The sequence below is a fragment of the Carcharhinus amblyrhynchos genome, chromosome 7, assembly GCF_965287045.1.
Source record: "Carcharhinus amblyrhynchos chromosome 7, sCarAmb.v2.hapA, whole genome shotgun sequence".
In the NCBI taxonomy this organism is placed as follows: Eukaryota; Metazoa; Chordata; class Chondrichthyes; order Carcharhiniformes; family Carcharhinidae; genus Carcharhinus; species Carcharhinus amblyrhynchos.
Genome location: NC_137330.1, coordinates 17,217,039 through 17,240,813, shown reverse-complemented (window position 1 = coordinate 17,240,813; position 23,775 = coordinate 17,217,039). Strand labels below are relative to the sequence as shown.

Sequence of the window (23,775 nt, the reverse complement as noted above, 5' to 3'; positions counted from 1 at the left end):
GCCGCTGGGCTCACATCAAAAAAGATATGTGATATGTGGGCAGCATTGTTTTTTGCTTTCAGGATTTTTTTTGCTTTGTCTTCCTCACCTACAGTAAAGATTGGCGTCACAACAATTATTCTCAACTGATCTAGTACTTTGGGGAAAAAAAAGAGACTACTCATGTACGAGACAAACAGCAAACGCAAAATGTAGCTTAACCCTACAGGCAAAAACTGGATGGGGGATATTCATTACCACAGTTAAAACAGGTTAGGTATAATTGCCAATGAAACAGAATGTCACAGGTATGATTCAGCAGAAGATGTCAAAAATGCTTTAGAAGTACTCAATTAATATGGAAACAGACTAAACTAAGTGTAAGGTATCGTGCGGGAAGTGGTTTTAATGCTGATTGATTATTCCCAATAGCTCATGAACAATTAAATCCCCAGTGTGCTCTGGGGGCTGGCCACAACAATAAGGGATGAATTAGAATCATGCCTGCTACACTCGCTTTGAGCCAACGTGTAAAGAATGAACATGACTGTCGCTTCATATCTCTTACCCAGAATAACTGTCAGTTACTAAGATTATTTTGCCGGTAAAGCTGCAGTGATTTTTTAAAAATAACGGACGCCTAACAGATTTTTGCTGGGCAGCACGGTAGCACAGTGGTTAGCACTGCTGCTTCACAGCTCCAGGGTCCTGGGTTCGATTCCCGGCTCGGGTCACTGTCTCTGTGGAGTTTGCACATTCTCCTCATGTCTGCGTGGGTTTCCTCCGGGTACTCCGGTTTCCTCCCACAGTCCAAAGATCTGCGGGTTAGGTTGATCGGCCATGCTAAGAAATTGTCCCTTAGCATCCAGGGATGTGTAGGTTAGAGGGATTAGTGGGTATAATATGTAGGAATATGAGGGTAGGGCCTGGGTGGGATTGTGTTCAGTGCAGACTCGATGGGCCGAAGGGCCTCTTTCTGCACTGTAGGATTCTATAATTCCATCTCTGTTTAGTCCGCAAGCACTGACCCTAGTCACTTGCCACTTTAATTCTCCGTCGCACTCCCACACTTGACCTCTGAACCAGCTACAATGCTCCAATGAGGCTCAACTCAAGCTCGAGAAACTTTCGATTGGGTAGTTAACAATCTTCCAGACATAACATAAAGGTCAATGATTTCAGATCATAACCAACTGCAACAATTTTCTTGAACAGCAGGTGTTGTTCACAGAATCATGGAATCCTGCAATTAAACAGCGCAGGATGAGAACCTTCAAACTATCAAGTCTGTGCCAGCTCATTCAAATAACTACCCGATAAGTTCCATGCAACTTCCAATTCTCTCCCAGCCCTGAGTTGTTTTTCCCGTTCTAAATACTTATCCAATCAACTTTACCAAATCTGCTTCCACAATTCTTTCAAGAAAACATTCCAGGTCATAACAGCACCCTGTCTAAAAACTATCTCCTCTTCTCTTCTTTGTTTCTTTTGTCAATTATCTTGGTAATAATTCTCAAGTAACAATTTATAGTTCATCTTTTCAATGTTTACCAGACCCATGATCACCTGATTTTCTCTTGCACTATCATTCCTTTTGTTATTATGGTCAGAAGTAAGAGTGACTGCCCTTGACAGCAAGGCAGCATTCGACCAAGGGTAGCGTCAAAGAGCCCAATCAAAACTGGAGTCAATGGGAATCAGGGGGAAAACTCTTGGCTCTTTGGAGTCATACCTGGCACAAAGGAAGATGATGGTGGTGGTTGGAAGCCTGTCATCTCAACTCCAGGGCATCATTGCAAGAGTCTCTCAGGGTTGAGTCCAACCACTTTCAGCTGCTTAACCTTTGGCCTCCCTTCCATCATAAGGTCAGTGTGGGGACGCTCACTGATGACTGCACAGTGTTCAATACCATTCACAACTCCTCAGATACTAAAGTAATCCATGCCCAATGAAGAAAGACCTGGACAATTTTCAGGCTTGGGCTCATAAGTGACAAGTAATATTCACGCCACACAAGTGCCAGGCAACAACTATCTCCACCGAGATAGGGTCTACCAATTGCTTCTTGATATTTAATCAACATTGGGCATCTCATGTCCAGGAATTTGATTCCCTGTGGCCTGTGCTGCCACATCAGCAGCGTCCCACTTACAGCTTGAAACCTGCGGAGATTCCGCTACCTTGCGTACCCGAATGCTGACACCCAACTGTGTTGCTTCTCTGACAGCTATTTCCACAGAAGTTGGTATCTCTGACACAGACTTAAACTGTAAATTTTTTTCAGCCAATAACTTCCACTGAATGGCTTCATGCTGGAGGCCACAAACCAGCCAGGCCTATAAAGCATCCAGGAGTACAATTTTAAACCTGGAACTGCTCAGACAGTCTGTTCAGAGTTGCCACAAATTACACAATGGCCTCTTCTTTGAGCTGTAGAATCGAAAACGCTCAGCAATCATTCATGCCTTTAGAGTGAAAAGGCATTGCGTGATTCTTGCTAAGTCTTTTCAGCTGGTTTGCCAGGTTGCATCAAACTCCTTAAAACTGCTAAGGTCTATGATACTTAAAAAAAACAGTATTACTGAGTCCTTGCCCAAATAAGCTGGGCTTATTTGCTGCCAGATAAACAATGAAGCACTCTCTATAAGGTATTGGGCTCTCAGTGTCTTCCTCAAATAGGCCTAATGCCCTGAATCTAGCTGATGGGAATTCTTACTGCCAATTGAGTGTAGGTTCAAAACCTCCTCTCGCCATTGCCGGCAGCCATCTGCAGCTCGAGTCCCCTCGGTGACCAATTCTCAAGACAGCCGCTCTCTTGGCAACCAAGGTTAACACTCCTTCCTTTCCGTCAACTGCAGCCCAACTCTCCTTGGTGCCTGCTTCCGCACTGGGCCCAAAGTCTCCTCCCACTGTCGCCAGTAGCCACCGTTAGCCCAAGTCCTCCCGATGCCCACTTGCTGTGACGTTTTTGGCTGGTTCCCAGGCAAGTCCCATCTCCCTTGAACGAACTGTTCAAAAATGAAGTAACGGCAATTGGAAAATGCCTATCCATTTTTCACAGAGTTCCACACTATAGTTCTTTTCCAGTGCCATCCTACAACGGCCCAAGGTGATGCTCAGTCTCCTCCCCCTTCTCTAGAACAGTGCGCCAGCAGAATGTGTAGGCTGTGAAGCAGCCTCATTGCCAATTATATATGCCCCATATGGACTAAGGGTACATAAAGAATCACTAGGTAGGCTTGATAAATAAAGACTTCCAGTGTTCAAGTTAAGGAGTGCACTTTATAAGACTTATAAAAACAGGATAAAATTATTTCGCTTGTGAAGAATTCTAGAACCAGGGGACATAAATTCAAGGTAAGTGGCAGTAGTTGTAGATGGAACATGAGGAAGGAAGTTTTTACACAAAGATGTCTGGAATTCTCTGCCCAAGTTGCTGGTGGAAGCAGAGACCCTAACCTCTTTTAAAGAGTACTTGGATCTGCACCTTAAGTGCTGTAAGCTACAGGGCTATCGAGCGGGTGAAGGAAGGTAGGATTAGAAAGGGCACCTGGTTGTCCTTGAGCTGGCATGGACAAGGTGGGCTGAACGGCTGCCTGTAATCTTTCTATGGCTCTGTAACGCAAGTGGGAGAATGCAAATCATAATTTTGGGCCTTTTATCTTAGTAAAGACACACCCAAATGCAAGTTGTTGTTATTGAGTGCGAGCCCCTGCAGCACAGGACAATTTGCTTGTTCAGATATAGGAACAAACTAGCTTTTTACAACGGATGTGAAAGCCAATAACCAGAAGTGATGGGACAAGCTCATATTATTGTTGAGATGCAAAGTACGGGTTTGACCTGATCCTGAGTAGAAATGCTGTCAACCAGCAACCACTGGTAGATAAAAACTTGAGTTTTAAGAAGACATCTGTAAAGCAAGTCACACACATAATAAACTAACAAAGAGCTACTAGCTGTAATCTCATGGTTTAGAGGCTTGTGATAAATAGCTCAGGCATTATTCTTATGATTAGTCATGCCTGTTGAACACTTCAATTAGATTTGCTCCTGTAGGTATTTCCAGCTATCTGCTACCCACTGTTTTCGATTGGAACTGGGAGTTTATCTTCCAGGTTGGGTAGGCAGTGCTCACCTCATTGCTAAGAATTTGACTTAAAGTTTAAATTTAAAATTTACATCTTGTAAAATTACATTTAGCACATCAGATAAGAACATAAGAAATAGGAGCAGGAGTAGGCCATCTAGCCCTTCGAGTCTGCCCCGCCATTCAATAAGATCATGGCTGATCTGAAGTAGATCAGTTCCACTTTCCCGCTTTCTCCCCATAACCCTTAATTTACCCCTGTCTATCAAAAACCTATCTACCCGTGACTTAAATATATTTAGCGAGGCAGCCTCCACCACTTCTACGGGCAGAGAATTCCAGAGATTCACCACCCTTTGAGTGAAGAAGTTGCTCCTCAACTCTGATCTAAACTGCCCTCCCTACTTATATTGAGGCTGTGTCCTCTAGTCCTGCTGTCCTTTCTAAGTGGGAAGATGTGCAAGTTTCAAGTATCATTTCAAACATCATACAAGCTCAAAGGTATCCCAATGCAGTCCACTTTTTTTTATACAGTGTATTTACAAGCACTCATCACAGTGGATGACTTACTCCACTGTTTCCATTTATTCAACACAAATGTCCATCAAATACTATTTTCAGATGTCCATTTTTAAAGAAATAGATATGTGATAGATGACGACAATATGGATGTCCAAAGTTCTCAGTGCCTGCATTTGATGCCCTCGCAGTTTTATTTTTGTAGCTTGTTGCATAACTGCGAGTAGGTAGCAGCCAGGAACAAAGATGGTGCTCTTCAAATCATCACAGTCATGTTTTAGGTGTCTCACTGAGACACCCAAGTATAACGTAGGGAAGTTTGAGGCTATTCACTTTGGTCATAAGAATAGCAAAGCCGAACACTTTTAAAATGGAGTGACATTGTAAGTGTTAATGTTCAGAGAAATATGGGCGTCAGAGAATATTGTTGTTTGTCCATAGTCAACGATGAGGCCCTCGGCACTATTAGTCATTTTGAGGCTGGTTGCGGTGTGCCCAAAGATGACTGATCAGACCAATTCGGGCACGGAATGTCCTGGCACATATTGGACTGACTTGTGTAGACACTGTAGTGGTTGCGCTGGTAGCTCTGGACTTGCGCAGTTCGTGCTTAAGTTGTGCTCCAGCAATACACCTTGCTTCGTGAGCCTGACAGCCTTTGTGGATGAGGCAGTGCCAGGTAGGGTGGTTTTGTGCCAGCGTTTCCCAGGTGGTCATGTCAATGTCAAGCAACTTCAGAGAGGCCTTGAGTGTGTCTTTGAAATGTTTCTTTTGCCCTCCATGCGAGCGCCTTCCAGCAGAGAGTTCCCCAAAAAGGAGCTGCTCGGGTATGCGCTCATCTGACATACGAATGACGTGACCTGCCCACCGGGTCTGCGCTCTCATCAGCAGTGTGTGGACTGATGGTAGACTGGCTCTAGAGAGAACTTCAGTGTCTGGTACTTTGTCTTGCCAACGGATATGTAATATTCTGCAAAGACAAGTCATGTGGAAATGATTGAGCTGTCTTGCATGCCTTTGATACACAGTCCATGTTTCACAGGCACACAGGAGGTAGTGAGTATCGTGGCACTGTAGACCTTCAGTTTTGTTGCTGGGCTGATTCCTCAACACTCCCATACGGTGGAGCGCAGTCTACCGAAAGCAAAACTTTCTGCTTTTAAAATGCATCCTGCATTTTACGCAGTTTATTCCGGACTGTCCTGCGAGCACTGGTGAAAGCATTTTTCTTGGCAGGTGATGATGGGTTGTTCTGGCAGGCCTGATGAAGATGATGCTTTTCAACAAGTAGAGCCTGTATCTCCCCATCATTCTCATCAAACCAATCACGCTGCTTGCGGGTGGAGGGCTTGAGTGTCTTCAGCACAGATGTATGGATAGCATCCCTGAAGCGTTTCCAGTCGCCCTCAGCGCAAGGCGTAGGTCAGCAAGCTTGATTTCTAAGTCTTCAGCCAGTGCTGAAGCTATGCTGGGGTTCTTTAGCTTGGCTGCATTGATTCTTTTCCTAACCTTGCTTCCTCGTTGTCGCTTCTTGGGTCTGATGTGGAGCCTCATTTTAGAGACAATGAGCCTGTGATCTGTCCAGCAGCCAGCACCACACATGGCCTTGGTCACTCTGACATCCTGCCTGTCTTTTCTCCTGACAATGACATAGTCGATAAGATGTCAATGCTTAGAGCGGGGGTGCATCCAGGGGGTCTTGTTATGGGTAGGTGGACGGAAGATTGTATTTGTGATGAGGAGGTCGTGTGCTACACAGCTCTTCAGTAAGGGTAGGCCATTACTGTTACACTTGCCCACACCATGCCTCCCAATAACTCTGCCAGATTGCAGAGTCACACCCTACTCTTGCATTGAAATCGCCAAGCAAGATCAGCTTGTCGATACTGCTCAGTGCTGATAGTAGGGCGTCTAGAACTTGTCTTTCATCTTGTCCGGGTTGTTCACTGGGGGGGGGCATAGGCACTGATCAAGGTGGCTTGACTTCTGTCTTTGGCTGAAGCTGTAATGTCATAAGCTGGTCTTTCACACCCTTGGGTAGACTATCAAATTCCTGGACGAGGTGATTCCTGACAGTGAATCCAACTCCAGCATCACGACGCTCATCGTTGCCGCGACTGCTCCAGAAGAAAGTGTATCCACCTCCAGTTTCAGTCAACTGACCTACGTTGGCAAGATGAGCTTCGCTCAGGGCTGCAATGTCAATGTTATATCTTGCAAGCTCTCTAGCAACTAATGCTGTTCTTCTCTTTGGTCTGTCTGCTGTACAGTTGTCAAAAAGTGTGCGCAAGTTCCACGTGCCAATGGTGAGTGGTGTCACCTTGTGTTTTATTTTGTTTGTTTGACCGCAAGATGGGATCCCCTCCAGCCGCGGTAAACTGGCTAGGGTATAGTGAAGCAGGCAATGTTTAGGGCACCTTTTCTAGCCCCTTCCTCATTCTACGGAGGTGAGCAGTGGGGGGCAGAGGGCTGCTCAGTTGCCCAGGTAGACACCGAGTTCCACTGCTGCTTCGGTCAGTGAAAAACGACCATTAGACCTGAGCCGCCTGCGTGCAGGTCCATGACTACAGCTCCCAGTGTATCCATACCTGCTGCTTTGTCACTCACCCATCGCCACAGGACTTCAGGGTTGAACAGGACACTGCTGATGATAATGATGATTGTATCAAAACTAGCACTTGATTTGGATTAAAGTGAGGGAGAGATGCGCAGCGTCAGCCTCACTCTCCCTTCCCAATTCCCATCTAGATCCAGTGGCAAGACAAGAGTCAAGACGGCTGGAGGTGGGGCTAGGCGCAGAGGATGTCCAGGACATCTTCTGTCTCTTGTCTTGCTCTTCGCGTTCCATGACGCTTGCAGAGACCGCCTTCTTGACTGTTGGACCTTCCACTGGCCTCTTCTGCTCAATCCGCTGGACTCTGTCTTCAGAGAATATAGCAGGATATAGATAGGCTGGAAAATTGGGTGGAAAAATGGCAGGTAGAATTTAACCCAGATAAATGTGAAGTGATGCATTTTGGCAGACCTAATCCAGTGGGAGCTATACAATAAATGGCAAAACGATCAGGAGTATAGACACACAGAGGGATCTGGGTGTGCAAATCCACAGATCATTAAAGGTGGCAGCACAGGTGGAAAAGGTGGTGAAGAAGGCATATGGCATGCTTGCCTTTATTGGAAGGAGCATAGAGTATAAAAGTTGGCATATCATGTTGCACTTATATAGAATGTTGGTTAGGCCACATTTGGAATACTGCTTCCAGTTCTGGTCACCACACTACCAGAAAGACATGGAGGCTTTGGAGAGAGTGCAGAAAAGGTTTACCAGGATGTTGCCTGGTATGAAGGGTATTAGCTATGAGGTGAGATTGAGTAAACTAGGGTTGTTCTCCCTCAAAAGATGGGGATTGAAGGGCAACCTAATAAAAGTTTATAACATTATGAAGGGCATAGATAGGGTGAACTGTTGGAAGCTTTTTCCCAGGTCGGAAATGACAAACACAAGGGGTCACAAGTTCAAGGTGGGGCAAGGTTCAAATCGGATATGTGGGGGGCGTATTTTACACAGAGGTTGGTGGGGACCTGGAATGCACTAGCAAGCAGGGTGGTTGAGGCAGACACACTAGGATCATTTAAGACTTATTAGATAGCCACATGAACAGACTGGGGATAGAGGATACAAACGGATGGTCTAGTTAGGAACACATGATCGGTGCAGGCTTGGAGGCCAAAGAGCCTGCTCCTGCACTATATTGTTCTTTGATGTTCATTGCCTTGCACATATGTGACATGAATGCTGTTTGCCATTTGTCAGCCAAAGCCTGGATATTTTCCAGGTCTTGCTGCATTAGGGCATGGTAAGGTACCGTACAAAAGGTTACTTGATAAGCTAAGAGCTTATGAAGTTGGGGGTAGTATATTGACATGGATACAGGAATGGGAAGGCAATGGAGTGATTACTTCAAGGGGAATGGAGTATAAACATAGAGAAGTCTACTTCAAATTATGCAAGACACTAATTAGACCACACCTTGAAGACTGAACAGTTTTGACCCACTTATCAAAGGAAAGATATATTGGCATTGGAGGCAGTCCAGAAAAGATTGACTAGGTTGATCCTTGGTATCGAAGGATTTTCTTACAAGGAGCAGTTTAGGAGGTTGGGCCTGTACTCATTGGAGTGTAGAAGAATGAGGGGCGACCTTATTGAGATCTAAAGGATGCTCAGGCGGTTTGACAGGGTAGATGTTGAGATGTTCTTTCCCCTTGTGAGAAAGTTTAGGACCAGTGGTCACTCATTTAAAACAGAGACGAGGAAGAATTTATTCTCTCAGAAAATAATGAATCTGTTGAATTCTGTACCACAGAAGGCTGCAGAGATTGGGTCAAATATATTCAAGGTTGACATAGGCCAATTTTAAATTGGAAATCAAGGGTCATGGGAATAAGGTAGGGAAGTGGAATTGAGGATTATCCTATTGGCTCAGTCATGATCCCATTTGAATGATGGAGCAGACCCGATGGTCTGCCAAATGGCCTACTTCTGCTCCTGCATGTTATAGTCTCAGAGACTAGAATCACTAGTAAAATGTTTAATTTTCACAAATTATTTTCTTGCGATGAGAAACTGACTGAAGACCCCCACTTGAGCAATGGGGAGCAGGAATCTTGCCTGACCCCTTCATTATTTGTTCTCCACCCGTAGACATAGGGAACGGCAGCTTCGGAAACAGGATGACTGTTACTACCTGTGGCAGACACTCACTGCACGTAGAAAATAAAGGAACTGAAAATCGATGTTGCTAGCAAAGTGGGTCTACTTCACAATATGCTCATTACCATTTACTGTACGCCCATCGTACAATGCAGAGTGCTTTGGATTCTAATTAGAAAGAAATCTTGTTCTCTACACTGTGTAGAGTGCTCAGCAGCATAGTTTAAGTAATACAAAAGGTTATTGTGCCTTCAGGAAAATCCTTAGTCGTTTAAAAAGTTTGTCAGCCTAAGACTTTGAGTACTGTAATTAATTATTGTCGGAGGAACACAAATTGTTTCCCTGTTACTAGCAAAAGCATTTCCTAAAGGATTTTTACAGTATTCAAAGTGTTATACCTTACATAAGAACATAAGAAATAGGAGCAGGAGTAGGCCATCTAGCCCTTCGAGCCTGCCCCGCCATTCAATAAGATCATGGCTGATCTGTTGTGGCTCAGTTCCACTTTCCCACCCTCTCCCCATAACCCTTAATTCCCTCGCTTATCAAAAACCCATCAACCCGCTTCTTAAAAATATTTAGCGAGGCAGCCTCCACCACTTCAACGGGCAGAGAATTCCAGAGATTCACCACCCTTTGAGTGAAGAAGTTCCTCCTCAACTCCGTTCTAAACCGCCTCCCCTTTATCTTGAGGCTGTGCCCCCTAGTCCTACTGTCTTTTTTGAGCGGGAAGAGCCTCTCCACCTCTATCCTATCCATCCCATTCATCATCTTATACGTCTCAATGAGATCTCCCCTCATTCTTCTAAACTCTAGCGAGTACAAGCCTAGTTTATTCAGCCTCTCCTCATAGCTCAACCCCCTCAACTCCGGTATCAGCCTAGTAAACCTCCTCTGCACTCCCTCCAGGGCCAAAATATCCTTGCGCAGGTGCGGCGCCCAAAACTGCACACAGTACTCCAGCTGCGGCCTCACCAATGCCCTATACAGCTGCAGCAAGACCTCCCTACTTTTATATTCAATCCCCCTCGCTATGAAGGCCAGCATCCCACTCGCCTTCCTGACTACCTGCTGCACCTGCAAGCTGGGTTTTTGCGACTCATGCACAAGGACCCCGAGGTCCCTCTGCACCGTCGCCTGCTGCAGTTTTTTGCCACGTAAGTAATAGTCCTTCCTACCATTCTTCCTACCAAAGTGGACCACCTCACACTTGCCAACATTAAATTCCATTTGCCATTTCCTGGCCCATTCGCCCAGCCTATCTAGATCCTTCTGCAGACTCTCCACACCCTCCGCACAATTTGCCTTTCCCCCAATCTTGGTGTCATCAGCAAAGGCCTTACAGAAAGGCATTGAAGTGAAACTTGACATTCAATAAAAGAGAAACTTGGCAAGTTACTAAAATAAAAGCAAAATATCATAGAACCCTACAGTGCAGAAAGAGGCCCATCAGCCCATCGAGTCTGCACTGAACATAATCCCACCCAGGCCCCACCCCCATATTCCACCCACTAATCCCTCTAACCTATGCATCCCTGGACACTAAGGGACAATTTCTTAGCATGGCCAATCAACCTGACCCGCACATCTTTGGACTATGGGAGGAAACCAGAGTACCCGGAGGAAACCCACGCAGGCACAAGGAGAATGTGCAAATTCCACACAGACAGTGACCCGAGCCGGGAATCGAACCCAGGACCCTGGAGCTGTGAAGCAGCAGTGCTAACCACTGTGCTACCGTTCCGGTAGAAGAAGAAGGAGTCATCTTCAAACACAGAACATTTAATTTGGTTTTTCTCTCTCCACAGTTACTGCCAGATCTGCTGAGCATTTCCAACACTTTATTTTCATAACAATTTTCCAAATTTCATGATGGGATTGTATCTTCCCTTTTGGTTATTTTCCCAACAGGCTCACGTTGGAGAATTTGGTTGCCAACTCTGGTTGGGCATATTCCTGGAGGTTCCAGCACATGACCTCCCCAAACTCCAGCATCAGTGCTTCAACCCATCACACTGAGCACTGCCTTCCCAAACCAACTGGATGATCTTTGATCACAAGTCAGTCATTTGCCTGCATCTCCAATGTTTTTGCAACTGATAAACAATGATCAAAAAAATACAAAAATAAAATCCATTCTTTTTAGTGCCATTTTGGATTGCTCTTCAAGTATCCATGAATTGATTAACCTTCAATTCATGAAGACTCCAGGTGACTCTGGGCAGTTGCAATCCTATTAGGATCTAAGAAGTAGGAGCAAGCATAGGCTATTAGGGCTCTTAAGCCTGCATCCTCTCCCCAACCCCATTTAATAAAATCATGGCTGATCTGATAGAACTACAGAATCCCTACAGTGCAGAAGGAGGTCATTTGGCCCATCTGCACCGACTGTCCGACCGACCATCTTACACAGACCCTATCATCCTAACCCCACATATTTACTTCACTATTCCCCTGAACTCTCACATATTTGAACACTAAGGGGCAACTTAGTGTAGCCAATCCACCTAACCTGCACACCTTTGATCTTAACTCCACTTTTCTTTCTGTTCTCCCTGTACGGTGGAAGTATCTGTCTAACTCAACCTTGTGACTTTGTGATTTAGTGACCCAGTCTCCATGCTCCCTCTGAGTGAGAATTCCAACGATTAATGACTGTCTGACAAAAGAACTTCCTCTTCTTACTCATTTTAAATCTGCGATTACTTGTTCTGAAGCTACATTGGTGGATTCAAATTTCCTTATGGGGCCAAGGAAACTCACATCGTTTACCCTGTTCATGACCCTCAGAATTTTCAGCGTTTCCATAAGGTCACCTCTCATTCTTTTCAACATCAGTAAGTACAGGCCCGACCTGCTGAACATTTTTTCATAACCAAACCCGATTATCCCAGGAATCAACCTGCTCTGAACTGCTTCCAGTATAGAACAGGGAAACCAGAAGCAGGAGTAGACCATCTGACCCTTTTCACCTGCTCTGCTGATGGCTGATCATCAAATCCAATATCCTGTTTCCCCACCCCCCGCCCCCCCCTCAAACATCACCCCCCCACCCCCACTACTGGGAGCATTCTTTCTGAATCTATCCTGTTCTAGCCCTTTAGAATTTTATAAGTTTTGATGAGATCCTTTCTCATTCTTCTAAACTTCAGTCAATATAATCCTAGCCAACTTGGTCTTTCCTCATATGACAGACCTGCCATCCCAGGAATCAGCCTGGTAAACCTTCGTTGTACTCCCTCTGTGCCCCTCCTCAATGGAGGTAACCAAATCCGGGCACAATATTCTAGGTATACTGATAGTTCTGAGAGCAGATAACCAGCAAGCTCCTCTTACAATCAGGGGCCAAGGGGAGGATCATTGCATTTGGATCAATTTTAGTTCTTATTTCTGGGGAGCAGTTAGAATTGCCTAAATCCTGTGGCCACTGCTCTACTCGAGCATCGTAGTGGCTGTTGCACCTCTCTCCTCTGTTTTGGGTTCAACATCTCCACCAAAGGATGAATCCTCACAGCCACAATCACCTCAACCTAAAGACACAGACAGAGAGTCAGCACCTTACTGAAATTCCTTATCAATGGCACCACTATAACCCCTGTCTCAGTAAAAACTAGGGCTACAAAAGGCCATGTCATTGCAGCAACCCTCTTCTCTATTTCCCTCAGTGCAATGCTGCACCTGACCTCTAGCCAATTATCCACAAGCATGGAAATAATGTATAGAACAGACGGGCAATTGTTGAGTTTGCAACACCTTCAATCTAAAACCAAAACCGCTCTAACCCTCAGTCATAGGTAAAACTTGTGCGTCCGCTCATTCAGACACTGAGCTCCATCATCCACTACTTCTCCGCAGAATATGAGCCTTTCACTAAGATCCTGGAAAGTATAGACCATTTTTAGTATCTTGAAAGCCTCCTCTTGACAAAAGAAGACCCAGGTGACAAAATTCTTCCACCTCCAATGGTCGAGCTCAGGAAAAGAGGAAAAATATTTGGGGAGCTCAAAATATTGGGAAGGCGGGATTTCTGGAGGTTTGTGCGCTCTCCGACCCTTCAACTTCACTTCTGCACATCATCAGCAAAGTCTCTGAATGAATTTCCTCCATTTTGATCTGTCACAAGCCAGGCAGGGTCTCCCGTGAGTCAGTTGGTGTTTTTGACCATTTAGGGATTGAATGACTGTCAAACCCGAGCCTAACGAACTGGGTTACTGGGCATTATTCGAGTCAGGGTGATCCTTCATCAGAGCTAACTTGAAACATTAGCTGTCTTCTCTCTCCACAGCTGCTGTCAGACCTGCTGAGATTTTCCAGCATTTTTCTGTTTTTGTTTCAGATTCTAGCATCCGCAGTATTTCGCTTTTATCTGGGTCTTTTATTGCATTATCCTGGCTGGGATCTGTTTGTGTTTACTGTAGGTTTGTGCTTTGTGCAATTAAGCACTGCTCCTTCACCTCCCACTGTCCAAAAGATGTGATAGTTAGAACATAGAACATAGAACATAGAACATTACAGCGCGGAACAGGCCCTTCGGCCCACAATGTTGCGCCGACCAGTCTTATTTTTAAAAAAAAACATTGACCCACTAATCTAAACCAATCCCTTTTCGTCCATAAACCTATCCACCAATCTCTTAAACGCCCCCAAACTAGGCGCATTTACAACTGCAGCAGGCAGGGCATTCCAGTCCCTCACCACCCTCTGGGTAAAGAACCTGCCCCTGACATCCGTCCTATAACTACCCCCCCTTAATTTAAAGCCATGCCCCCTCGTGCTAGCTTTCTCCATCCGAGGAAACAGGCTATCACCATCCACCCTATCTAAACCTCTAATCATCTTATATGTTTCTATAAGATCCCCTCTCAGCCGCCTTCTTTCCAGTGAAAACAACCCCAAATCCCTCAGTCTCTCCTCATAGGACCTCCCCTGCATACCAGGCAACATCCTGGTAAACCTCCTCTGCACCCTCTCCAAAGCCTCCACATCCTTCCTGAAATGTGGGGACCAGAACTGCACACAGTACTCCAAGTGCGGCCGCACCAGAGTTGTGTACAGTTGCAACATGACGCTGCGACTCCTAAATTCAATACCCCTACCAATAAACGCCAAGACACCGTACGCCTTCTTAACAACCTTATCTACTTGATTCCCAACTTTCAGGGATCTATGTACACATACACCTAGATCCCTCTGCTCCTCCACTCTATTCAAAGTCCTCCCGTTAGCCCTATACTCAACACATCTGTTATTCCTACCGAAATGGATTACCTCACACTTCTCCGCATTAAACTCCATCCGCCACCTCGCGGCCCAGCTCTGCAACCTGTCCAAGTCACCCTGCAAACTTCGACACCCTTCCTCACAATCTACCACACCTCCGACTTTGGTGTCATCAGCAAACTTACTAATCCACCCAACTATACCCTCATCCAGATCATTAATAAAAATTACAAACAGCAGTGGCCCCAAAACAGATCCCTGAGGCACACCACTCGTAACCGAACTCCATGATGAATAATTACCATCAACCACCACCCTCTGTCTCCTATCTGCTAACCAATTCCTGATTACCACCAATCCCATACATCTGCATTTTCTGCAGAAGCATACCATGGTGAACCTTATCAAACGCCTTACTAAAATCCATATATACCACGTCTACTGCCTTACCCCTATCCACCTCTTTGGTCACCTTCTCAAAGAACTCAATAAGGTTAGTAAGGCACGACCTTCCCGCTACAAAACCATGCTGACTATCTCTAATCAATTCATTACTCTCCAAATAACTATAAATCCTATCCCTAATAATTCTTTCTAAAACCTTGCCCACTACAGAAGTAAGACTCACTGGTCTATAATTCCCAGGGAAGTCTCTGTTCCCCTTCTTATACAATGGGACAACATTCGCTGTCCTCCAATCTTCCGGTACTATACCAGAGACCAACGACGACCTGAAGATCAGAGCCAGGTGCATTGGCCATGCTAAATTCTCTCTCAGTGTACCTGAACCGGTGCCAGAGTGTGAAGGCTAGGAGATCGTCACAGCAACTTCATTGCAGTGTTAATGCAAGCCTACTTGTGACACTAATAAATAAACTTTAACTTTAAACTTAAGCCTTTTATCGGGTTGGAACTATTAGAGGTTAGGTGATGAAACCTCCAGGAAACAGTGAGCCAAATGGGCTTGAGTTTTTCGATACAGGGATGAATTGTTGTTGGGGAATTTCCCACTTATCTGGCCCTAACGCAGGGTTTTCTAGCCTCTCTGCACCACCACAATTATTAACAAACACTCAACCTCCTGTATTTCCCTCCCCTGGAAATTTACCCTCTGTGGGTATAATTTTTCCAGCCGCTTCCTGCCAAAGGTGATCCCCTCAGCGGGTTCTCCAGTGGCGAGGTGGGTGAATGAAACAAACGCAATGCCGTAGGCTTTGGCAGGGCTGAAATTTCCTGCAGGCAGCCAGTGACGTAAATTCACCATGAGACAAGGGGGCTCTGGCAGTGGTGGGACGGGGGGTGGGGGGTGAAGAGCTGGAAAATCCCAGCATGCGTGTTGAAGACAGGTTTTTGCTTTGCACTCGTGTTGGAAGTTGACTGCTGTCATGTAACTAAAAAGTATCAGAACATCAAAAGCAGGCTGCTTCTCGAGCATTTTCCCAATAAAACTTAACAGTCACAGAAGATGATATTACATCAGATGATTGTGAAATTAGTTAAGAGAATAGGTTTTAAGGAGGGCTTCAAAAGGAGGAGTGCAAGGTGGTGAGCCAGAGGCATGTGGGGAGGGTACTTCAAGGCTTAGGGTGCAGGCAGCTGAAGGCAAACCCAGCAATGGTGAAACAATTTGGATCAAAGATATACAAGAGGTTTAAATAGCAGGAGTGCAGAGGACAAAGAGGGTTGTAGGGAGTGGTAGTCAGGCTGGGATTTGAAAACCAAAGATTAAAATGGCAAAGTCAAGGGATTGTCAGATTGGAGCCAGCATAGGTCAGTATGTACGTACAGGAGCACCGAGTGACAGAGTCTCTGCAAACTGCAACAGAGAGAATTAGATTTGTGCAGCTCGAGTAGAAAGCATTGCTTTAAGATTTATTACAAGAAACATGTGGAGTCTGAGCCACCTGAAGCCCAACAGGGAGGATTCCAAACAAAAGGCCTTCCCCTGAAATGTAGGATGAAGGAATAACAGACATAAATAAGGTTGTGACCCATATAATGGATTCCCAGATGCTTACCTGTAGGGAAATGAATCCTCAAGTGTTAATGCATCAACTTATTACTGTGGGCTCCAGAGAGAGATAAACAAAAGCAACAAGAGAAAGCTTCAGGGACCAGTTGCTAGAGGCGATAATGCAGCTCATGAGGAAATGTAAGCCAGGAGATGTACCTGCAGTTAACCCAAGGCACTTTAAATTCACTAGCACAGGTGGCAAATAGTAACTGACATAGAAAAAATAATTGTGGGTGTGCTGTGGAGGGGGTGGGGGTGGGGGGATCGGGGGTGGGGCAGTGGTGGGGGAGAGGAAGGGGTGGAGGTGGTGGGCGGTGTAGAGGGATTGGGGGTGGGGGGGTGAGGGGGGATGTGGGAGAGGTGTGGGGGGTTGGGGGGTGAGGTGGGGGTGTGGGTGGTTGGGTGGGGTTGTGGAGGGGTTGGGTGGGGGAGTGGGGGCGTTGGGTGAGGGGTGCGTGGGTGTGGGGGTTGGGTGGGGGTGTTGGGGGTGTTGGGGGGTATTGGGTGGGGGTGTTGGGGGTGGTTGGGTGGGGGTGTGGGGGTAGTGTGGGGGAGTTGGGTGGAGGGGTTGGGGGTGGTTGGGTGGGGGTGTGGGGGGGGGTTGGGTGGGGGGGTAGTGTGGGGGAGGTAGGTGGGGGGTGTGGGGGTTTGGGTGGGGGGGTGGGATGGGGGTGTGTGGGGGTTTTGGGTTGGGGGTTGGGTTGTGGGTGTGGGTGTGTCAGAGATTGTATTTTCAAACTGACCGAATGAAACAGTCAGAAATTCCTTTTTCCTCCTTGTTTTCCATTTTGAACTTTTTTCATAAGATTGGGTTTAAATTGAAGCAGTCGCTTAGGGTGTGATCTTTTGGAGGCGAAATGGTATGACTGGATGAGAGGTGGAAAATGAGACTCAGTTCTCACCTTGCACAATCGTACTGGCCTTGTTTTGCTGGCAAAATTGGCTTCCATTCTACCACAAGAGCACGACGTAGTGAACTAGGCAATGTACTGAAGCTATTTAACAAGACCTCTGGTTCTTCCTTTAGGGTCCGACGGGTCGTACGAGGGCTGATCTTGGTTGTTTCGAGAATAGCCTAGTACTTCACGTCGTTAATGTACGCTTAAACTGGATCAGATACTGGGCAACACGACAGCTCAGCGACTATCACTGTGCAGATACATGGATTTGGGCCAGTGTCTGCGGGAGTTTGCACATTCTCCCCGTGCTTGCGTGGGTTTTCTCCGGGTGCTCCGGTTTCCTCCCACACCCCAAAGATGTGCAATTAGGCTGATTGACGTAACAAATTGTCCCTAAATTACCAGGTAATGCTGCAATTTTATAAGACCCTTGTCAGGCCTCATTTGGAGTACTGTGCGCAGTTCTGGTCGCCTCACTATAGGAAGGACGTAGAAGCTATTGAAAGGGTGCAGAGGAGATTTACAAGGATGTTGCCTGGACTGGGAGGCATGCCTTATGAAGTTAGGTTGAGGGAGCTGGGACTCTTCTCCCTGGAGAGACGAAGGTTGAGAGGGGACCTGATAGAGGTTTATAAAATGTTGAGAGGAATAGATAGGGTGGATTCTCAGAGGCTATTTCCCCGGGTTGAAATGGTTGCTACGAGAGGACACAGTTTTAAGGCGCGGGGAGGCAAGTACAGAAGTGATGTTAGGGGTAAGTTTTTCACTCAGGGGGTGGTGAGTGAATGGAATCGGCTGCCGTCAGTGGTGGTGGAGGCGGACTCGCTGGGGTCTTTTAAAAGACCTCTGGATGAGTATATGGGATTTAATGGGATTGGGGGTTATAGATAGGTATATGGATTGGTAGGTGTTGATGTGATCGGCGCAACTCGTGGGCCGAAGGGCCTGTTTGTGCTGTAGTGTTCTATGTTCTATGTTCTAAATTAGTCTTCCCTCAATGTGGAATGCCATAAGCATAGACAAGGGTCATGGGTGGAGGGGGGACTCATCATGTTAAAATGGCGGTGTGGGCTCGTTGGGCCGAAGGGCCTGTTTCCTGGGCTGTTTTGTTCTTTGTTCTTTGTTTTTGTTTGAAATCTGCTGTCCTTACTTAGTCTGGCCTACATATGAATCCAGAACCACAGCAATATGGTTGACTCCCAACTGCACCCTGAAATGGCCTTTCAAACCACTCAGTAAAGGCAACTAGGGTTGGGCAATAAAAATGCTGGCCAGCTCGCAATGCCCATGTCCTACAAATGAATGAAATACCGCCATAGAAACACAATCAATTCAAGTTTCTTTCCAAGTTCTTGTGAGCTTGAGTCAAATAAATATGGATCCAGTGATAAACATGAAGATATAGTGTCAGGGTCAGATGAAGAGGGTCAGAAGCAGGTTCATGTACAGCATAAACAATAGCATGGAGCAGATGGGCTGAAAGGCCTCTTGCTCGATTGTATATTCAGTTTGATGCTCGGCAATTCACTGTCAAAATCTGATTGGCAACTGGGCATGGGCAATAAATGTTGGTGTCAAACCTCTTGAGAAAACAATTTTCTAAAAAGTGCAAAGGTTGATGCATATTTAATTCTTTACAAGTTATTTAGTGCTGGGATAAATCCAATGAATAATTCATATTTTCCTCAAAAACAGCCTGTGAATGTAAAAATAATTACACAAAATGAAGGGTAATCAGTGTCTACTTTTGAGGCAAGTACAAGAAATGATGAGCTCTCTAACATGGTCTGAGTAGCAGGAACCTCCCTCTTTCTGTAATTTAAATTAAAATTACACTTATTTCACATTTTTATCTTACCACTTTCCAATTATTTTTGAATGACTCCTGGCTATGTTTTTCCTCATTATTTCTTCTCAGTATCAAGTTCCAGTTCAAATATCCTCTCTATTCTCCTGTCAAATAAGTTTTCCCCTCTGCTGTTTGACCGTGCACTGAAGCTCCATCCACTCCACACACACTCTCAATCTTCAACCACACCGCCTCCCTGCCCACCCACTGCGAATATTGCTGCAGAACAGAGCCATCAGAGCATGTTTTTTTTTAATTCAGATATGCTTTGTTGACTCATCGCTTCATAGAATGGCATAGAATTTACACCTCAAAAGCAGCCCATTTCGCACAAGTAGTCTATACCATTGTTTATGGATGACATGAGCCTCCTCCCACCCCTCTTCATCACACCCTTTCAGCATATTCTTCCATTCTTTTTCTCCTTAATGTCTTGCTCATCTTCAATTGCACCTATTCTATTTGCCTCAGCTACTCCCTACATGGCAGTGAGTTCCACATTATAATCATTCTCTGGAGAAAGAAGGTCCTTGTGAAGAGTAGTTGAAACTCCATTACATACGAGGCTTTGGATCAAGTGATGGAAAATGGGATTAGGAAAGGTTCTTGACGGCTGAAGGGCCTCTTGCTGTAAAACTCTATGTACGGGATTTTCCAGCCCTGCTCGCCCCAAGACTGAAAAATCCCGCCTGAGCTCAACAGACCTTTGCATGGTCCGTGTCCCGCCTGCTATGATTCCTGTGGCAGGCGGGACTGGAAAATTCCACAGTGTGATTTATAACTCTCCATTGGATTTCTCAGTGACTATCTTGTATTGATATCTATAACTTTGGTCAGCCCCCACAAATGGAAAGCTCTTCATGAATAGAGTGGGTTATTTCCTGAGAAAATCCAGTTTCAAAAAGATACGGGCTTGTACAACTGAACACAGACTGCTAGCTAACAGCGTTCCATTGAAATTTGTCAACGTGTATATTTCCAGAAAGCATCTCTGACCCCCATGGGCTCCTGACCCGACAACACCCAATTTTCAAATATTTAATCCTCATTTTCAAAATCCTCTGTGGCCTTCACCTTCCTTCCCCCTGTAACTTTCTCCAGCCCAGCCATCTTTCCAGAGTCTTGTTTTGTTCCAATTTTGACTTTGACGCATCCTCAGTTAATGATGCTGTATCTATGGCCTTTCTGTCATCAGTTATCTTGCTGCTACACTCTGGAATTGCTTCCCTGGAATTCTTTGCTTTTTACCACATAGACTGAATTAAAAAACTCCTGAAAACTTACTCTTCTGACTTAACTTTTTGGTACCTTTCTTAACGTATGTCTGTGTGTCAATCTGTTTCTGTTCCTGTGAAGCTACAATCTTACTACAGTAAAGATGCTACACAAATGCAAGTTCTTGTCATCATAAAGTCATTACCAGATATTCCCAATGGTGTACATGTATAGAGTAGCTCATTTCCTGTGAAAACCTGATGTGACAAAAGGCACAAGTTGGGAAAAGTGTGCGTGCCTGAAGATGGATTATTGCTACCTCTCGTTTTTAATCAAATAAGTCACCAGGAAATAGTGTTCAAACATGTACACTTGAATGTGACATTCACATGCGTTTTAACTGATGACATCCAGTGTCTCTCTAATTCTGCTTGTCATGGATTTCCAATGATGTCTTAAGCATGGGCTTTTAAAATTGTTTTTGAGCTTACCTGTGTAACCTGGGCGACACCTGCACTTGTACTGTGGAACCTGATCGGACTTGCTGATGTCTACACATGTGGCTCCATTCTGACAGTGACTGGGGTAGATTAGGCAGGCATTTTCCACATGCTGGCATAGTCTACCTGTCCACCCAGAGACGCAGAGACACTGCAGAGAGAGGCAAGAAATACAGATTATATTTTTGGCTACTGTTGTCTTTACATTGGTATATGGTAGTCATGGTTCTGAATTTTCTGATAAGGCAGAGATGATACTATTAGCAAACTTTATCTTTTATTTAACATCATGCTAAATATTTACAATGTAGTCTGGATGTGGTAATAGCTCTCTCTATGCTGTTATCATGTGATCTAACATCATTAATAATGTATGCTATAAATTTACATATTCAATATTAACCCTTTACACTATGATACACAAAAACAACTTCAAATTCCGTGCTTACCAAAATAATTACAATTGTAATTAACAATTTGTGCCTGCCAGTGGAGTGCCCCAGGGATCTGTTTTGGGACCCTTACTCTTTGTGACTTTTACAAATGACCTGGATGAGGAAGTGGAGGGATGAGTTGGTAAGTTTGCTGATGACACAAAGGTTGGAGGTGTTGTGGATAGTGTGGAGGGATGTCAGAAGTTGCAACGAGACGTTGATAGGATGCAAGACTCGGCAGAGAAGTGGCAGATGGAGTTCAACCCAGATAAGTGTGAAGTGGTCCATTTTGGCAGGTCAAATAGGATGGCAGAATATAATATTAATGGTAGGACTCTTGGCAGTGTGGAAGATCAGAAGGATCTTGTGGTCCGAGTTCACAGGACGCTCAAAGCAGCTGTGCAGGTTGAAGCTGTGGTTAAGAAGGCGTATGGTGTACTGGCCTTCATCAATCAAGGAATTGAGTTTAGGAGTCGAGAGATAATGTTGCAGCTATATAGGACTCTGGTCAGGCCCCATTTGGAGTACTGTGCTCAGTTCTGGTTGCCGCATTACAGGAAGGATGTGGAAGCCATAGAAACGCGCAGGGAAGATTTACAAGGATGTTGCCTGGATTGGGGAGCATGTCTTATGAGGATAGGTTGAAGGAGCTCGGCCTTTTTTCCTTGGAGAGAGAAGGATGAGAGGTTACCTGATAGAGGTGTATAAGATCTTGAGAGGTATTGATTGATTGGATAGTCAGAGGCTTTTTCCCAGGGCTGAAATGGTCGCCACAAGAGGATACATGTTTAAGATGCCGGGGAACAGGTACAGAGGAGATGTCAGGGGTAAGTTTTGCACTCAGAGTGGTGGGTGAGTGGAATGGGCTGCCGGCAATGGTGGTGGAGGCGGATTCGATAGGGTCTTTTAAGAGACTTTTAGATAAGTACATGGAACTTAGTAAGATAGAGGGTTATTGGTACGCCTAGTAATCCCTAAGGTAGGGACATGTTTGGCACAACTTTGAGGGCCGAAGGGCCTATATTGTGCTGTAGTTTCTCTATGTTTCTACATTTCTATATCACTGTATTCCATTGTTTCACCTCTCCCTTCTAACGCAGCCTAACTCCATCCTTAAGATTTTAAAAATAATGTCATCACAAGACTCGGTAACACACTGTGTAAAGAACAGCTAACCTTTCAGCATACAGTTTCTCACAATTCAGCAGTAATTGGCATTCTCGGGCAGCAAGACAGCAAGAATGGATGATATAGGAGATCAGCGTATTCCATTCATTCATTGGGGATACTGTGATCTTATAAAATATAGATTAAGTCATTTGGTTGAGTCAAAATTCCATAAGATTTATACTCTTGCTAGCCTGAAAATGCTTTAGTTTGACATCTACAAGAAACAGACTCGATCAGATCGACTTGCCCAGTTTTACTTTTCACTGGAGGCAAGGGAGGCGAGTTTAACGAGTGGCTTATTCAATGGAGTCTGACTTCCAGAGGTGGGTTGGGTTAAAATTACCCCCGAAGCACAATGATAACCAAAAAACAGTCCCTATTTTGTAGCACTTATTCTCCTCATCTTATCATGTAATGTCTTTCTGATTTTATTGCCTGCCTTGTCTCAGATGCCACATGAACCATGCCCCCTCGATTATTTTTGGCAGCATCTCATAAGATCTGGCCTTGGTGGGACCACACCTGGAAAACCAACCTGTGTTTTTCTGGAGAGAAACATGCCAGTTTTCTTGCCAGAAACAACACTCTGTCATCTTTTGGTAAGACTGTCCATATTATTTTTCCAAGCTGCTCTTTTTGAGATACATTCTATTTGAATACCTGACAACATCATCCGTCACACTGGTGTCAGATAGTGAGAGGACACTTTTCTCCAGAAAGGAGAAGATTAAGAAGTGACCTGATACAGTCGGTTGAAGAGCCAGCTAAAGAATGGATTATTTTAGATTAAAGAATGGATTATTTTAGATCTAGAACTGTGCAAGAAGAAAAAATTGATCAATAATCTCACAATAAAGATGTGTTTAAGAAAGAGTGATCATAATATGATACAATTTTACATTAAGTTTGAAAGCAACAAACTTTCAATCCAAAACTGGGAGTTAAATACAAACAAAGGATATATGAAGGTGTCGGGGGAAATTAGCTGCTGTAGACTGCGGAAGTGCATTAAAAGATATGATGAGAGACAAGCAATTGGTAACATTTAAACAATTAATACATGATTTACAACAGATTTACACTACTTTAAGGCACAAAGAAGTAGCAGGAAAGGTGATCCGAATATGCCCATGATTTTTTGGCTCTCCAAATGTTTCCGTCGCACCTGCAAC

At 44.9% G+C, this 23,775-nt stretch overlaps 1 protein-coding gene across 4 annotated transcripts in view; it reads right to left on the bottom strand.

Annotated features, from left to right (window-relative positions):
• Positions 1–23,775, bottom strand: part of LOC145344813 (uncharacterized) — a 1,415,987-nt gene that overhangs the window by 731,384 nt on the left and 660,828 nt on the right. For all 4 annotated transcript variants that reach the window (XM_080191980.1, XM_080191983.1, XM_080191981.1 and 1 more), the window contains one exon: positions 20,991–21,150. In XM_080191980.1, the coding sequence (XP_080048106.1) occupies positions 20,991–21,150 (160 nt within the window). The remainder of the gene's footprint in view (positions 1–20,990; positions 21,151–23,775) is intronic.